The sequence below is a fragment of the Lissotriton vulgaris genome, chromosome 5 (assembly GCF_964263255.1).
Source record: "Lissotriton vulgaris chromosome 5, aLisVul1.2, whole genome shotgun sequence".
In the NCBI taxonomy this organism is placed as follows: domain Eukaryota; kingdom Metazoa; phylum Chordata; class Amphibia; order Caudata; family Salamandridae; genus Lissotriton; species Lissotriton vulgaris.
This window is the reverse complement of record NC_141693.1, coordinates 248,392,142-248,410,518: the sequence shown is the minus strand read 5'-3', so window position 1 is coordinate 248,410,518 and position 18,377 is coordinate 248,392,142. Positions and strand designations below refer to the sequence as shown.

At 43.9% G+C, this 18,377-nt stretch overlaps 1 protein-coding gene across 2 annotated transcripts in view; it reads left to right on the top strand.

Annotated features, from left to right (window-relative positions):
• Positions 1–18,377, top strand: part of PLOD1 (procollagen-lysine,2-oxoglutarate 5-dioxygenase 1) — a 66,872-nt gene that overhangs the window by 16,931 nt on the left and 31,564 nt on the right. For both annotated transcript variants that reach the window (XR_015295867.1, XM_086921287.1), the window contains exons 7-14: positions 1,440–1,537; positions 1,988–2,089; positions 2,424–2,555; positions 6,327–6,448; positions 7,349–7,453; positions 10,649–10,774; positions 11,473–11,614; positions 12,864–12,977. Coding sequence is in view for 1 of the 2 variants with exons in the window: in XM_086921287.1 (XP_086777413.1) it covers positions 1,440–1,537; positions 1,988–2,089; positions 2,424–2,555; positions 6,327–6,448; positions 7,349–7,453; positions 10,649–10,774; positions 11,473–11,614; positions 12,864–12,977 (941 nt within the window). In the remaining variant the exon portion in view is untranslated. The remainder of the gene's footprint in view (positions 1–1,439; positions 1,538–1,987; positions 2,090–2,423; positions 2,556–6,326; positions 6,449–7,348; positions 7,454–10,648; positions 10,775–11,472; positions 11,615–12,863; positions 12,978–18,377) is intronic.

The following is an 18,377-nucleotide window of genomic DNA, read 5'->3' as shown; positions in this document are numbered from 1 at the left end:
TGGGGATACTCGAACACCAGCCCCTTTCAAGTGGACCATAACAGAGAAGCTTAGGTGACTCTTGGGTGTTCCACCAGCATGTTCCACCTTGTATAGTTCATCAGAAGCTTGGGACGGAGTATGCCCAGGATAGCATCAAGTTGGCTCCCTTGCTTCTGTGGTGTTCTATATTGACTAACTTACATGCCTCGTCAGATAGAGAGATTATTAATGACTGCCTCACTTGTGAGAGAGGAATTAAAAAACGCTTGGTTTGATGATATAAGCTGATTAAGCCGTCCCTTTTCACCCACTCCACCATTATGCGAAAAACAGATGTAATGTGCCTTTAGAGCTAGGTCGAGAGCCCTGACAGAGGACCTTGAATTCAGTAAATGGTCCTTCAGATAGTATGTGGAGATTCCCCTTCCCCCTTGCATTGAGCCTTACCTTGAGTGGATCGATGCCTCTTGGAGTAGGTTACTGTTTACCAGGTTTAGGTTAGGATTTGTAAGGTAGCACCTCGGCTTTCCTCTTGGCCAATTTGAGTCCTCAAAAGTCTTGTTATGTCCATGTAACGAATCCTCAATGCAAAGTCTTTTGCATTTAATTTTTTTCTGCAAATTTATTATTGGCCTCACAAAAGAGTTCTTAATTCCGATTATATGAAAGCGTGGGATTAGAACCTCAAGATTAGCTCTTGTGTAAGTAAAACAACTAGATTACCCATCTAATTGCATGAATATTTGCTCTTTTTTAAAATGTGCAGACAGTAGAAAGAAAACCATTAATATTTTAGCTCGATGGTCTGATTTCTGGACGAAAGCCATATACACTTTAAAGAATTCACTTTGTGATCCTGGCACTATGCAATGCACTTTATTTGTATTCATCGGATTTGCACGATAACATCCTGTGTGTAATTTACTGCCCGTAATGAGATTCATTTTTGTATTTGTGGAGTATTCTCTGCCGCTGGTTTTTATCTGAATAGTTTTTTTTTACTCTCTTTTTTGTACATATGTATTTTCAAAAGTGATGGATTGTGATGTTTTTCTTGTGTACTTTTATCTTTCACATGTGTTCCTGAAATAAAGTGCACTTGGTTTGATTTGAAATAAGTACCATTTTCCAAGGTGCTTACTACGAATTGCCATAGGACAGTTCCGCCTGTTGAACGCAACACTCTAATGTCTAACATAAAATAAGAAGTCTCTGGTAGTGTCACCAAAAATGTTTCTGTCAAGAAAAGAAATAATGTATTTGCTTTGCTGGTGTCAAAGACTTCTGTGGTACTTTGGTCACTAGTGCAAAGGATATAGTGCAAGTAGGGAAGTTCTATTATAATCTTATTTTGATGCTGTGACAGACTTGACTCTCCAGCGGTGCAGTGCATTATTGATTCATACCGGAACTCATACTTGGGCAGGCATCTAACTAGGCTCTACTGATCTTTCTAGATGACATAGTTCTGAAGTTTGAAAATGGAAAAGTGCGAGCCAGGAACGTCATTCATGACACGCTTCCCGTGGTAATTCATGGAAATGGCCCAACAAAGGTAAGCGTGTCCCCTTTGTCAAGTTCCTGTTCAAATGTTATGATGCACAGACCCACCAGTACTAACAGATTGCTGGCAGATTATTTCATGATGGTTCTGAGATTCGAGAACTGCCCCCTTGATTGCATGTCTTTCCCTTGATTGAGACAGCATGATGTTAGTAAAGGAGACCACAGCAATTGATCCAAGATGGTCCGGGATAGGCTGACCTTAGACTGCAGGGCATCCTTCGCTGTGGTTCTTCTATTGAAATCCTTGCCGGTCTGTGTAGATCGCAAATTGTTTTCCTAAGCCGAAGTGTCCCCTTTGTCTCCTGTGACCCCCCTCCTCCCCACCACCCTTTAGTTGAAGGATTTGTACATGTATCCTTAGAACATAATGTATATGATAGAACAATTGCCAAAAACGATAAGTTTCTCTCAAACTGACGATTTAGACATTTTATTACAGTTGCAACTGAACTACCTTGGAAACTATGTCCCACGAGTATGGACATTTGAAACGGGCTGCACTGTATGTGACGAGGGGCTGCGAAAACTCTCCGGACTGAAGGTAGGAAGGAGTGAGTTTAATAACCCTTCATGATGCTGTGTCTGCCATTGAGGGTCTGGCCTTGAGGTAGGCAATGTAGAATCCCCATTGGTAGGCTTTTGCAGTTTTGTGAGCTAAGAGTGTCTTGGCTGTTATTATTCCTCTCTCTAGTTTGTCCTTTGCTTTAGCATGGATACAGATGTTCTTCTTGGTTGTATGTACTATACTTGCGTCTCACGCTGTTCCATGTTCTGTGATGAATATTTATTGTTCTTCCTTTGAATAGCACCTCTACCACTTGTCTTCTCTCTTCGGTCCTTAACAGTGTCATTTTTCTCACTTCTGTGAATTTCAGGATGATGCCTTTCCTCTGGTTTTGATTGGCATTTTCATTGAACAGCCAACTCCCTTCATCTCTCAATTCTTTAACCGGTTGCTGAACCTGCAATATCCAAAGGAAAGAATCCAGTTGTTTATCCACAACCATGTAAGTCAACATCTGTGATGAGTTTTCGACACTCGCGGGTCGCTTTTGAGGATAAGCATGTACCTAAGCGTTGGGCACAGATTTTCAGGAAGGTATTCGGAGTTGGGTGAAGCCAGATGGAACTTTAGTAAAGTTCTTCCCCCTTTGTTGCCTCCTGATGTTTGGTTAGACCTTTAAACTCAAACTCCTCTTTGCTTTGCAGTATCGTCGGTCAACCAGTTGGCCAATCATTGTAGAGCCAGTACGTGGTTCAATTCAGGAAGAAAGCGGAAGAAACCTAAATCTAATCAGTTAATTTCATATAAGCAAACTGCTGTAGATACTATCTTAGAATAAACTTTCTGTAACAAAAGTGCAAGTGTCGTGCTCTTAAAGCAGTGTGTCTATATCAGGTTTGCTACTCAAAGACCAACATCATGCAAATATATTTAACATTCACAGAAGTTAGCCCTGTTTCCTCTTACGTGTTATTGTTAAAAGACAAACCCCTAACCTTGTGTGTGAGACGTCTGCGTTTCTCAAAATGCAGCTGCAAATCGGAATTGAGGACCGGTGTAAGTTATTTTTACCATTGTTCTGGATGCTGTGTACATTAACTAGTAACACTTCTCTTACAGTAAAGGATTTCAGAATGTGCCATTTTTTTTTATATTAACAAGCAATGCCTCACATAAAGACAGTGGTTAGTTCAAGACAAAAGCAAGCTGAATGTTTATACTTATTGCGGATTGCATGTGTTCATAGGTAATTAAATATTCAGTAAGCATTTCACGTGAAGAATGATTATGGCATATTTAAAAATGATTGTTACTTTAATAGGTGTATTGAATTATATTTTCTAGCATTTGTATAGCCATTGGAGAAGTGTGGCTCACTGGTTAGAGCAGGCAGACCCTGAAGCAGAGGTCAGACCCGGGACCAGGGTTCAATTCCCGATGCGGCAGGGTCTTGAGCTCAAATGTCCATGGACTCGATAATTCTCGCTTCGGTGCCTGACCTAATCATGGGTTCACACTCTGCAACTCTGGGCATTAAGCTTGCTTAATCTCCACAACGGCCCCCCGCGGCGGGATGCCTGGCTTTTACCTTGGGGATGCCCTGTAGGGGCTATCTCACAGGGAAAAGCCAGGACGGGTTCCCAAGGCAAGCCCGGAGATACCCCTTCGGGGGTCGAATCTGGTGCTATATAAGAATATAATAATAATAATAATAATAATAATAATAATAATAATAATAATTTTCTACCCCCAGAAGGGCCTAAAAGCACTTTCTAGGTAATAATTTACAACACAGCTATGTCAGCCCTACAGTTTGTGTTGATGCTTTCCCCAGAACAATATCCAGCTGTTAAATAGATTACTGCCACGTGTGCAGAAGTTACAAATATTCCACGTTGGGTGAGGTGGTCACTCATGTATGTGTGAATTCCAAGCTCAGTGGTCTTTATGTCTTCCACAACTCTTCTTTATTGATCATGAATCTTCAAAAACTTGTTTCATTCTCAAAAAACGTCTTCGAGGCTGTAAATAATATGAATCTATAATTATCCTAATTCATAAAATAATTGTGATGAACTCAAAGATAACACACCTACGTACAATAAAATATTAGGGTCAGTTCACCCAATATTTGGTGCAACAGCAGGTTGCAACCTAAATATGTAGGAAGCACAATTGTGATAAATATAATAATCCATGTTAATTTAAGGGAAAAAAAGTCAGCATCTAGAACAGAGGTCTCCAACTTTTTTTGCAGTGAGAGCTAGTTCGGATCAGTGACAATCATTGTGAGCTACTGAAGGCAAAGCAACTCTTGCATTGTTACCAGGCACTCCTGTGCCCGGTTTCACTGACTTTAAGCCTGATGCCCATAAAGCCAGATACTATGGATTGAACAAAATTCTAGGGATAGGGGCACTATGTCAGGGCTGCCATGTGTGCCAGGCAGACCTTGATCTTTGGGGATGTGTGAAAATGTGTGTGTATGAATGGGATACATGTGTATGGGTGACTAAGAGCCTGTGTCTTATATACTTGTGGCACAGGACATACATTTCGCCATAAGTGGCACTATTACATGTATAACACAAACATGCAATCTTATTGTTAAATGGGAGAAATTTAAAGTGCAAAATAATGTTCTGCAAACATGTTCATAAAATGGAACATTCTTCTGCACTTAAACTTTTTCTCACTTAAACTAATGTCTGTATTTTTTATATATAAATATGGCACTGCGTCTACCAGCCACTGGGAGGAAAATGCCTGCTGTTTGTAAAGGCGACAATTTGAAATGGGAGAAAATTAAACTGAAGATTTAACTTTGTTTATTTGTCTTCCATCAAACTCATCATTTAAATGTTCTCCCATTTCAAAGTGTCACATTTAGAAACACCAGAAATCTTGCTCCCAGTGGCCTGTAGACACAGTGCCATATTTATAACAGAAAAATACAGCCAATTGTTTAAATGGGAGGAATTTTAAGTGAAGAAACATGCTTCATAAACCGTTAATGTGTAATTGGTTTAATTAAAAGTGGAGAAAGACATTAGGACTTAATGTTTAATAGAAAGATTTTTCTTCACTTTGAATTTCTCCCAATTAAAAATGACTGTATTTTTCAGTTATAAATATATCAGTGTCTACCGGCCCCTGGGAACAAAAGGCCTGCTTGTGGTAAATGTGTAAATGCAACATTAAAAAATGGGAGAAAATAAAAATGAAGAGATTCTCTTTAAAGTAACTTTTCATTTTCTCTCATTTTAAAAGTATTCAGAAACATCATTATGTTCTCACACTCCAATATTGAGTTGACAAGGACTTTTAGTTAAGAGTTAAATATCTCAGTTTCAGTTCTTCACCTATGTGCCCAGCCTGGGTCATAAATCTGACTGAGCGCTGCTCATTTTCAGGCCATGCTATCTGCAGCCTGATGATAATATTGTAAAGTAAACAGCCCCTTCCTTAACTTTAAAAGAAAATGTGACCCTGTGTTTATTTAAAAAATACCTTAATGCTGCAAGCTACTTTGAAGGTGTCTGGGAGCTGCCAGTATATCACGATGGACTGATTGAAGACAGCTGATCTAGAATGACTAAAAGTCTGTGTGTAGGAATTTGATGCAATAACAGAAACTGGAAGATAATGAACATTGATTCCACTGATGTAGTTTGGAACAACAATTTTGATCTAAAACCCAACGCTCAGCACACGCCAATGGTCTACTTTCAAACTGTTCTCTGTGGCCAGGTGCGTAACACAGGCACGCATCCCCCGCAGTGCAGGGGGTTGCGCAGGCTGCAGGGGGCCCCTTCAGCACAGTACTTATGTCTGAGGGCTTCGGATTAAATCCAGAGCAGGGGCCCCTCCATATACCTTGCATGGGGGCCCCCTCAACTTTCGTCACGCCACTGTCTGGAGCAATGCATTAAGCATTTGTAGAATTTCAGGATAAGGTTCAGTAAATAAGGTGCATAAGTTTTGAACGCAAATTGTTTGTAATTTAGCATAAAACGGTAAATAGTTCCTAAAAAAGTAAATGGTCCAAACATAAACGATATTTTGTTAAATTTTATTGTCTGAACTATATACACAATGACTCTGCTCTGTACATAGGATTGGGGTTCCAACTTCCATTGACACGTTTCAGCTGAATGTTTTGAGGCTGTGTTTAATTTAGACCATTGGGGTTCCTCTCGGTTCAGGGACGCCTTCCTGCCATGACTATATTTCATCTCCATGTGTTCATGACGCCCATCTTGGTTTGTTTCAGGAGTCCCTTCACCAGCCAAAGGTAGACGCATTTGTGACTGTGCATGGCAGCAAGTACAACGCGGTCAAGGTGCTGGGACCAGAAGATAATGCAGAGAATGCTGAAGCTCGCAACATGGCGGTGTAAGTGTGGAAGTGACACTGCTCGCTGGAGTCTAAGGGAGGGTCTTCAAGCACTAGGATCTGAAGGATGAAGTGGTGGGGTATAATGCTTCAAGAGTGGGTGAAATGAAACTGGCGGAACAAGTACCAACGGCAGGGACTGTGTATGCCCATGGCAAAGGTATGGTACATTTAGTGATCTAAGAAGGAAAGGAGTATGCACCTTGGTATAAAGGTAGGACATGAGCACACAAGGGTCAAGGAATGATTTGGAAGTTTTGAAGTCAAGCGGAGGGCAGGGACAAAGGTACATCATTGTAGTAGGGGTGTAGAGATAATCTGTGCTTGCAGGCAGAGAAGGAATGAACTTGGCATATTGAAGTTCAGGGTAGGATCTGCACATACAAAAGTCTATGGCAGGGTCTTTCTATGCTGGGGTACAAGTGAGGGCCCAGGAGTCTATGGCAGGGTCAAACAGGGCTCAAGAGTCCGGTTTATGCAGGTTGGGGTTTAAATGAAAATGAAGGCCCCTCTGCTCTGGATATGACCCAGGCACGTCAGCGGCAATGGCAGAATCTGGACACACTGGTGTCCAGTGCAGTGTTTGGGTACGCTTTGTTCATTTTGTGCAGGTAGTAATTTAGTAATTGCATTTTGTGCGTGAAAGAAGACTGATGTCCATTCTCCTCTGTTCTTGTCTCTTCCCATGGTCTGTTTTTCCCCAACTGCTCCCTTCTGCCCTAGATTAGTTTTCCCAGTCTCCATAGTCTTCTCCCTTACACCCATTTCTGTCTCCTCTGTCTCACCCCCAGAGCTTTCCCTGTTTCTGCTCATTCTTGACATTGTTTCTAATCTCACTCCTTTCCATTGTTTATTCTCCTCACTTACTCTCACCTTCTCTAACATATTCCTTTCCCGCAGGGACATGTGCCGGCAGTCCCCAGACTGTGAGTACTACTTCAGTCTTGACGCAGCTGTGGCGCTGAAGAACCCGAACACTCTCAAGAGCCTTGTGGAACAAAATAAGTGAGTTCTTTAAACCCCCCTCCCTCCCCCCTCCAACTCATAAGGTGCTCCCCATTCTAAGTTGACAGACCACTTAACTCATGGAAGTACCACTGAATGAAGACAGTGGGAAACAAAGTGATCATGTTTGAAGGACAGGTGAGTTTGACCACAATATTAGCATCCAGGTGCAGTTGGACTGCTTTGTGCCCCTCCCATAAACAGACAGGACTGTATATATTCTGGAAACATGCCGATATACTGAGCTGAGGTTCGGGAGACCATAAACCAGGTGATTGTCCCTTCTACTGGCACATTCCTCTCCTCTCTGTGAATCCCCTTCCATCAGCCTGTTGGGAAAATCTCAAGCCATTGACTTTTGCCTCGGGCAAGCGGGCTGCGCGTTAGCAAGCTATTGTTTAACCAAACATGCTGAGCGCAAACAGGCGCCTTAAAAGAGCCTTGCCTCTCTGTTTTTTCTTCGAAGTATGACACATTAAAGGGATGCAGTGCCTTTGCCTGAAATGACGAGGACAAAACTTCTCATATTCAAACCGGCCAAAGCCTTCGTTGAGAGCATAGTGCATCTCTTGCGCAAGACTATTCGAAACCAGTTACTCAGCTCAGTGGGTTAAAGAGCCAACGCCAGAGATCTACAATGCAGGTCACATGTTCGAATCTCAAAAATTCAGTCTTCCGCACTTAAGAGATTCGTAAAAACGAGTACCACTAAGATAGATGATATTAAGACATATTATTCAAAGCATTAGTAAACAATGTGTTTGTGGCGTCACTGTTAGTTGTATAAAACAATATCGGTAAGTAACCTGTGTCACTTTTATCAAGTTACCGATCAAGATGGGTGCCAACGACATTCTGCTTTTTGGGACCTGAGCGTCTAGGATCATGATGGGAATGCGGAACTACAAGTTCTAGAATGCAAAGTATTAAGAGTTTTTTAAAAAAACCTGTGCTAGCCGAAGGTGTCCAACTTGATTTGGGGACACTACAGATGTACATTGGGTAAATATTGTGTGTGAGTGAATCATGCCAGTGCAGTTTGGTTTATGTGGCAGTATTACCTGCCCAGGTGTTATGCAGACACCCGATCTGCATAATAAGTACCCCGGAGGCTTGTCGAGTCACTTGCATGGCTTATGGCGGGGCTTCTTGGATCTTTGAAAGCAGCTTTGAAAGTGAAAGCACGCATGGCACCCTGAATGTAAGGATAGCACGTCGGGCCTGCAGTAGGGCAAAACCCAATGAAGAAAACAGTGCTTACAGACCAATTCAAACACAACTCTGTTGCAACAGAAGTAACAGGGCAAGTCGCCATGGGAGGTTTCAAATGAAGACATGGCCTTACTAAGGAGGGACTAACTAGGAGATACAGGAATCCCAAGCCAGCATTTACAAAGAACAACGATAGAAGCCAATGGAAAATACGGGCGGAGAGTGGGCGGGGCTTCACATCCCTAACTCTATATAGGATGGCTCGCAGAGCAGTGCATGGACAGCCCAGGCTCGACCTAAAAATGGGTTCATATTGACTCATAACATGACAATAAATCTCTGCATAACTCGCACAACAGGATAGCTAAGCATATAGAGCATGTCACAAACTGTGAGTGAGAGATTTTTTTACAACCATCTGCTGTGACTTGAACATTCCCTACTAACAAGCTTCACCTTGGAGATCTATAAGCGTAGCTATACTGTTGTGTTTGTTTTGATATTGTAAGAGGAAGTATTAACACGCTTGATACTCCTCTCCCTCCATATGTGTATGTAATAAATCTCTGCAGTCTGTTAGCAGTGTGCGAAGAGACCGGGGAAAGGAAGACTCTATGGTCCTATCTTGTTGTGTAACTGAACAGGCATCTATTATGCTTCAATTTACAAACCGGTTTGGACCTTGGTTTCTGCAATAGATATATGTATCCTGCAACCAGTTGTTAGAATGAACTGAGAGCAGGAGTATACTTTTGGTAGTTAATATAGAGCCGAATGAGATCAATTTGACCTTCAAGTCCCACTCTTATTTGCATCATTCATTCAACTGTTGGCTTCCACACTCGAGCAGATTTAAAGGAATGACGCAATGCAAGCTCCCATGCAGAGTATCTATTACTGCCTATACAAAACATATAGTTGTGCTGCTGGACATGCTCAAGACTGCACAAAATGTTTACTACTGAGTTATGCATCAGCAGTATGATTCTGAGTTGTGCATCAGCTGCGTGATTTGTTTCTGATGGGTGTGTGTTGGACGTAGCCAGGGGAGTGTCTGGTGCTGCAATGCTCATTTATCTCTTTCAAAAAATTGTCGATAAATGTATTTTGTGATTGGGCTGAGATACTCTAACACAAGGTACTGGATAAGTTCAAGGGAACTAAGAGCATGAAACGCATTTGTTGTATGTTTCCAAATTTCCCTCATGGAGCGAATCGCAATATTAGACATTGTGCTACCTCCCCATCTCCTGTCCTGTTTTTCCCTGGATCCGTAGGCCATTTATCAAAAGGCTATGGCTGCTGGGTAACCTTCCCTGACCAGGTTACCTATGCCCTCCGTGCTGCTCTTGTGCACAGGTCTATCTTTTCTACTTGTAGTGCTCTGAAGTGGGAGCAATTTAAGGAGGTTGCAAAATACAAGGTGATTGTGGTTTCATGTGCTGCTGAGTGTTTTTGTTTTCAGTTGGTACATTATATGTGGTTTCTTTTGGCTCTTAGGTCCTTGTTTTTAAAAAAAATATCTGTATTGGCATTTTCAATGTTTGTAATACAGTTCGTATAGGAAAGCAAAACAATCTTAAAATGGCAGCAATAGTAGAGTACTGAAATACATCTTTCAGAGTCCTAGTAAAGGATCAAACAGATGAATCTGATTAACAATATACATGACGTTGGACCCAGGGGGGTGGCTGCATAGCCAGTATTCTAACGGAGAGCTGTCACCTCCAGATTTAGACCAGAGTCCTCAGGACATGCTTCACAATAGTTTGTTCGCAATAATACACATGTGAGAGTACCCACCATCGAATCAAAATACTAGTATAACATCTGCAATTTACATAATGCTACTTTATTTGTCTGAAAACAATTATAACACAATGAAAAATAAAACAACAATTAACCCAACTTAAATAAATAAAGGAACAGAAGGTTCTTAGGTCCTTGTTGTTTCAGCATCTTCTTCTTCTTCTTCCTCCATAGGTCCATCATCGCCCCTCTGGTGGGTCTTCTTGGGAAGCTGTGGTCAAATTTCTGGGGAGCCCTGAGCTCAGATGGCTTCTACGCCCGATCGGAGGATTATGTGGACATAGTTCAGGGGCAGAGAGTGTAAGTGTCGGTGATTCAAAATGACCATTTTCAAAAATTCGGGGCATTGCACAGCTGCAACTGTGTGATCAGTTGAAAAATAAATAATATAGCTTTGTGCATTTTATTGTATGCTGCTTCTCTGCAATCCTTTAAGCAGAGTGGGCGTCTGAGCTGTCCAGTTACGTAAAATAATGTGTGTGAATAAGTTCTGAAGTACACTGTGTTCTATCAGCAACGTAATACTCTCTCTGGTGCTAAGCCTCTTCACCTCTTCTGCCCTTCCTGATACTCTCCCTCTCTGATCTTCCAGGCACTGTGCATTCTTTGGCCCCAGTACTCTAGCTAAGTGCTCCCCATGCACATGAAGCATCCATGGGGAATAGAGTACACTCGGTACTGCATGGCAGTACTAACATGATTTCCAGGGCAGATATGTTGGTGACCAGAGCGACTAGCTTCAATACATTTCTTTTCAAAGTATTTGAAGGATAATTTATTATATTAGAAATATGTAGTCTTTTGGGGGAAGTTGGCTTTTTGGGGGCATTTTTTAAAGGAGTTTTGGGAGACCAACGTAGTGGAAATGTTAAAGGTTATTTTAGTCTCTGTGCATGGACTATTTTCCTCTGCCCTAATTTCATCTTACCACTGGATACCTTACTTTTCTCCTTATGTACGATCATTCCCAATTTTAATTTCCTCTGTTCCCATTGCAGTGGAGTTTGGAATGTTCCATATATATCAAGTGTTTACCTGATGAAAGGTAGCACACTGCGGTCAGAGCTCAAGGAACAAGATTTGTACCGCAGTGACAGGCTGGACCCTGACATGGCCTTCTGTCACAACGTGCGGGAACGGGTGAGTAGAGCGGGGTGTCTACAGAGATGCAGAGGGTAGACCAGCCGTGGGGTCTGCACGGGCAAGGACTCCCCATGTGGTCTGCAAAGCAAATGCAGCCCTTGGGGACTACAGACCAGAGGCAGGTTTGAGGTCTGTTGAAACTAGGCAGAGGTTAGGTCTGCAGAGATGAGGCTGATTCTGGCCTGTGTGGAGGAGACCCAGGATTATGGTCAGCAGATGGTGATCGGCATTAAGTTATGAAGACGTGTGTTGAATATTGGTGCCAGCAGAGCAGCCATGGTCCTTAGGGTCTGCAATGGGGAGACGGACTTTGGAATCTGCACAGAAGAGACATAACTTGAGAACCGTGATCCGCTGAGGAAGGAAGTGTCTTGTGGTGGACTGAAGGGGTTGTGCCCTGGGGTGCACTTATGAGGAATGTGACTTGGACTGAGTGATGGACGTCCCTTGGTATGCACTGAAGAGGGACATATCTTGTTGTCTGCTAAGGAGGAACATGCCTTGACATGCATTCCCTGAGGAGGGATGTGCTTTCTCGTGCCCTCCGGGCAGACGTGCCTTGGCATAGTGTTGAGTAGGTGCCTGCCTTTGTGTCTACTGAGGAGGGATTTGTCTTAGTTTCCACTGTGTGGGGGATGGTTTTTAGTGTCCGCTTGAAGATGCAGACCTTTGTGTCATTTGGGAATCATGAGAACAAGATTGGCAGGAAAAAGAGAGAGATGTGGCTTCAGTCGCTGTAGGATGTAGTTGACAAATGACACATTTGAGCAGGTAAAATGTCTAATTGCACTTTCTATCTGGAGAGTGACCTTCATCACCTACTTTGCTTTAAGGGCAAAATGCCCTAAATTAAAGCTGTAAATTATAAAAACATTCAAGAGTGAAAGGGGAAAATGCCATGCAGAAAAAGTAAGTCTTGCAGCTAAACTGAAATATTGAGTGGTCGGTGTTCTTGTCACCTGGTGTGAAGGATATGCATGCTTCTGGAGATGTGTGTAAACTTGTGTTTGCTCCGTGTCTGGCGATGAGCCCTCATTCTGGTTCGCTGCACCCCTCTCTGTACCTAAGCCTGTAATTACCAGTCCTGTACTTATTTTGGGGGTCTTTTTTGCATAGATCCTGAAATGTCTTTGATTGAAAAAACCATGAAGTTCCCCCTCGTGGAGGTGCATGGCCTGGTATTTTGCTTCCACTCTTGGGTTCCTCTTAGGATATTAATGCAACTACTCTTCCTTTCTTTTTACAGGGTGTCTTCATGTTTGTGACGAACAGAGAAAACTTTGGTCACATTCTCTCTTTGGAAAATTATCAGACAAATCACTTGCACAACGACCTATGGCAGATCTTCAGCAATCCGGAGGTAAGGTACACAGAACTTGCGTAGCAAACCCTGAATTTGCGCCAAAGCATTTCTTTGCACGTTTCACACTGGCTGGTAATATTAAAGGAAAGTAATTGTTTGTCTAAAGTTTTTGGACTTTGTCCAGGACAGTCCACACTATTGTTTCAGTAATAGTTGAATTCCCACCTACCTGCAAACAATGACATTCTGTGGAGTGTTTTGTCCAAAACAGAATTGAGAGCCAAGATTGCACTAAAGTTACCTGATCTCAAGAGGCTATGATATTTCGCTAATGCCGTTTTCTGTTCCAACTTATTGCATTATATGTTTGAGCTTTGTGAAAATAGTTAACTATGTTTCACTAAAAATTTCCATTGAATGCATAAATGTAGAGACTGCAGGTTTATTTTTCAATACACTGGTGGCCTTCGTGTTATGTGTAGGTCTTGATGTATATTTTTATATTAGGGTGTGTTTATACAGCAGAGCATGCACTGTTTTTGCTCTATGGAGTTCATAACCCAGCCAGTGGAGAGTTGGGCTCGAGGCTGTGTGTGCCCATACTACTGTTTCCACTGTGCTTTCTGAGTTGGTTAGCGATTGTCACTATATGTTCAGTACTTAATGTCACTCCTTTCGATTAAGGCTTTTTTTAGAGGCTGTAGGATCTCGCTGTCCTTTCCGTTTTGCCTCTTTCTGTGACTCCTAAATTCTTGTTGTGATCTAGTTCATCAACATCTCTGGGCCTGCGTTTTGGGGTGGGGGTTCTTGTAACTTAACGCTGCTAGCCTATGCATGTGTGCCGAGACGGGGATTACTTAGATTGTCCTTTGGATGTGGTGTACTTAACAATGTCTTCAAATTCCATGATGGTTGTCTCAACAGTCTTGTAAAGTGTTGCTTTTGAGTGTGTGTGCCCTCTCCTGTTCTCCTGTTGACTGGCAGGGTAGTACTTGTGGTTCCAAAGGCTGGCCTAGTGATGTATTTGCAGTGGGACATGTCCGTTATGCTTATTATCTTTTCACCTACACTGTGGCCTTACCCTCCCCGGATCTCATTGACTAAATGATCAATTAATGCGATCTTGCAGCACACCTGTTTATGTGTACCTGCGCGTTACCTGCTGTCTGGAATTGCGCAGTCTATCTAGGGGTAAATGGTACTTGGTAATCAGTTGTGCTCTCAAATGATCAATGCCCAAAACAGCTAATGTGTACGTTTTCTGCAGAGGAATTAAATGACATCTCATTGGTATTGTGGCAGGATGCAGTGCACTGCAGCATGGTTGAAGGCAGACTGTGATGTGCTACCGTGTTTTATATGATGACTAGTATGATTTGTGATGGGTTCGTTTTAGATGATGTTGCTGATTAGAATGGGGTGGGATGGAGATCTGAGGGGATGTGGAGTGGCCGGATATGATATTCTATGGGATCCTTTGATGTGGATCAGATTTGTGTAAGGTTTTTACTTAAATTGTCTACAAAAAAAAGGGCATGTACCCAAATGTTATCCTGGGAGGCTGCTGCAGACACCCTCCCTCTCCGGTTGCCGCCTGGATAGACAGTGTCAGAAACTGAATTGCAGCAAGCAACTCAGCGAGCTCACCTTTCTTGAAGATTGGTGCCGAGGGAGTCATCCCGTTCATTGCATAGTCCAGTTTCCACTTAAACTTGTTTACTTGCAGATTACACAGATCTGCAAGAGAATTGAAAGGAAACTCTGAAGACTGATCTAGGACCATACCACCAGTAATCAGAGGCTATAGCTTGATGCAGAGACATGTATTTACGGTAGAGAAACCCTGGAGAGCCGTAGAGAATGGGGTTGAGATTATTAAACAGGAGACTGCTCTAGGCGATATCCTAACCCATTGCTTAAATGTTTCCAAACAAGTGATATGGCAATGTAAAGAGTCAGCAAAATGTGGCATAAGGGCTTGTTTACCCAGCAGAAAAAATGGCAGTTGTGCTAGCCCTTTATGAAATGCTGACGCGTCTTCTTATAGTGTACTGTGGAGGCCTTGTCTCCAAAAGAGTAGGTTTTGAGTCTTGAGGGAGTGTCCTCAAGAATGTAACATGAACATGTCAGGTAGAGGATGATATCTTCTTTATTTACATGTTACACCCTTGGGTACAGCATCAGGTACATGGCTATAATCAGGATTTCATCCTCTCAGCACCTGTAACTATCTACAGGTTTCCACTCAAACCACACCTCCATTCCATCATCATTCACGCTCAGCATCCCAGACACCCCCAAACATACAGAGAATGGGGACACAACACTATACTGCAGCAAGATAGATATGAGTAAATAGGGGAGTGCTACCAAGGTAGTGCAAGGTCTGATTCATAAATCTAATGATCAAGTGCAAAAAAAACTCAGTCTGCACCTATAAAAATAGTGGTGAGATATAATGGAAACATGTTGCATGTACAGTAGAGAAGCTCAGACACTTATGGTCTTCAAGGGCCAAATCCAGTTGTGTATTCAAGATTTCCATAATTAATATTCATGAGTAGGTACTACTCTGTCCTTGCCCTATCCCAGTGTTCTCTTGAGGGTATTTCTACCAGAGAGTGACAGGACCAAAAACTACTTTTGTATGCTTTTAAAAATCAGCTTCTTCCTTCCAGAATCACGTTCAGGAGCAGCATTGGAAACTCAAAATGACCATAGTTCATTCTAATGCGTCAGCACAATTTCTAACACTCCTCGTTTTTAATAAATACTCCTTAATGGCATTTGCCTACTGACTGTCCCAGTTCTCAATGACATTGCATATTCTCCCAGTTCATTACTCATCCCTGATTGGAGTTTGCAAATGTTTACTTTTGTTTTTATTTTTTAATTTTTTATTTTTTTGATCACAGAATGCAATACATACAGAGCTGAACGCCTACAACCCATCCCGGGCCGGCATCACTGTAATCTGAACAACACATGCCCAGCAAAATTAATAATAAGCAATAAGAAAGGAAAAAGCATACAAGGCATCTCTTTCACTGGTTTCGCTTCTGGCGTACGTAGCTCTGCTCTGTGCACAGTCTTATAAAACAATACATTTTTAACTTTTTCTCCCCCCCGCCCCCTTCCGAACACCCACTCCACCCCCCCAACTTCCCCGTTAGTACTCCTTGTGTCTGATGGTATGTGCTAGTGCGTGTATCGCACCCTACGCTCCTCCTGCCCAAAGCCTCAGGACGGGGGGGCGCGTCAGTGCTGTCACCACCCGAGGCCTGGCACATGGAGTGTCGTGTCCTCTCCGCAGCAATGCTATTCTAGATGTAGGTCCCCTTCGAGTGTATCCGGTTGTCCCTCCCTCTCATGTACTGCGGGTTCCTGATCAGTGTCTTGGGCATTCAAGTACGTTTGGTACAGGGCCCAGAAGTTCTTGGGCCTGCTCCTAGGAGGGAGTAGTTCGCCACCTCCGATCAGCCAACCACGCCCTCGCCGCCGTCCCCCGCATCCGAAGAGCGACTACAGGAGGAAGGTCCTTCTCCTACCTGGCCGCCAAGACCTGGAACTCCCTCCCGACCGACCTGCGCCTGACCCAAGACCACCTCTCCTTCAGGAAGAAGCTGAAGACCTGGCTGTTCGAGCAGTAGCGGCACCCCCCCCCCCCCCCCCCCCCCCAGCGCCTTGAGACCCTACGGGTATGTAGCGCGCTCTACAAGTGTCACTGATTGATTGATTGATTATAGTTCAGATTGTGTGTTGCAATACATCATGTCGTTGGACCATCTTTTCAGTGTAGGGAGCGGGCCCCTCATCCAACACATTGCCACCACTCTCTTTGCTAGGAGCATGCCCATGCCCAACAGTTTCCTCACCGCCACCGGTACTGCCCTCGTGTATCCCAGAAGGGCTAGGGCAGGGTCCAAGGTCAGCTCCAGCTCCACTATTGTACTCATTTCGGCGAACACTCTATGCCAGAAGCGCTGCACTCCCGGGCACGCCCAGGCCACGTGCAAAAAGTCAGCCACAGGAGCGTGGCATCTCTCGCATTCTGGGGTGTCGCGAAGCCCATACCTGTGCAGCCTCTCTGGCGTATAGTACACACGCTGCAGGTATTTAAAGTGGACCAGGCGATGTCGTCCGTTTAAAGAAATTTTTCTGGTGGCCGCACAGCAGTAAGCCCACATTTTGTCATAGATCTGTGTACTGAGGTCGGCCTGCCAGGCCAAACGCGCTTTGGAGTAGTGTGCAGCAGTGTGTTCATGTCCTATTTTGTAGAGTTTGGTAATGAGCTTTTGGGGTGCCTCCGCAGCGATAACATATGCCAGCTCCGGGACTTCTGGTGGCTCCTGCAAGTCAGGCCCCAGTAGTTCCTGGAAGGCGCTCCGCACTCTATGGAATTGGAAGCGCTGGAGCAGCGAGGGTTGTGCTCCTCCCCTTGTGAGCTGCTCCCACGTCTTAACTGTCCCGTGCTCAAATAGGTCTCCCATTTTGTGTGCACCAAGGTCACGGAGAGCCTTGCAGACCCCCGCTTCCGCCAATGTTGGTAGCCATAGCGCCCATTGGATAGGCATGTTCTGCGCATACAACAGCACTTTGTCCTGTCTATGCAGCAGTGAGTGCCATGCATGATTGGTAGTAAGCAAGGAGTCTAACGTCCCCACTCTGCGATCCATGGGGCCACAGACAGTCGCAGGAAGGGGGACCGGGTCCGCGAATAGTCTTTCCAGTATCATGTGTGGAATGTCCGGACTGCCGTGTATCCACGTGTGGAGATGGGCTGCCTGCGCGACTCTATAGTATCATTCCAAATCTGGCGCTGCTAGTCCCCCCTGTTCATACGGCAACTTGAGAGTATCCCATTTTACTCTGGGTTGCTTGCCACCCCAGGCTAGGCGAATGAGGAGTTTAGTTAAGGTGGCAAAGAAGGACTTAGATAACACGACTAGGATATTATTGAAGAGGAACAGGACCATGGGGAGAACCACCATTTTCATTATGGCGATTCGCCCCATCAGAGACAATGGTAGCTTGCACCAGACCTCAACATCATCGGACAGCTTACTATAAGCCACGCCATAATTCTCTCTAATCATGACGTCCGGGTCGGTGTGAAGCATGATTCCTAAGTAGCGTATCGGGTCCGTCGACCATTGGAGCGGGTAGTCCATGTCAAAGGTAGCAGTAACAGGAGTGAGGGGGAACGCCACTGATTTGGGCCAGTTCACTCGCAGCCCAGACAAGGCTCCGAAGCGCACCACTTCCCTCAAGACTGAGGAGAGGTTGGTAGCCGGGTCCCGTACGTATAGTAAGGTGTCGTCTGCGTATGTGGATATCCCTATCTTGTAGGTAGGGTATTTAATAGCCTCAAAGGAGTGGTACTCTCTGATTGCACAGGCCAAGGGTTCCGCCACCAGGGCGTAGAGTAGTGGGGAGAGTGGACAGCCCTGCCTTGTG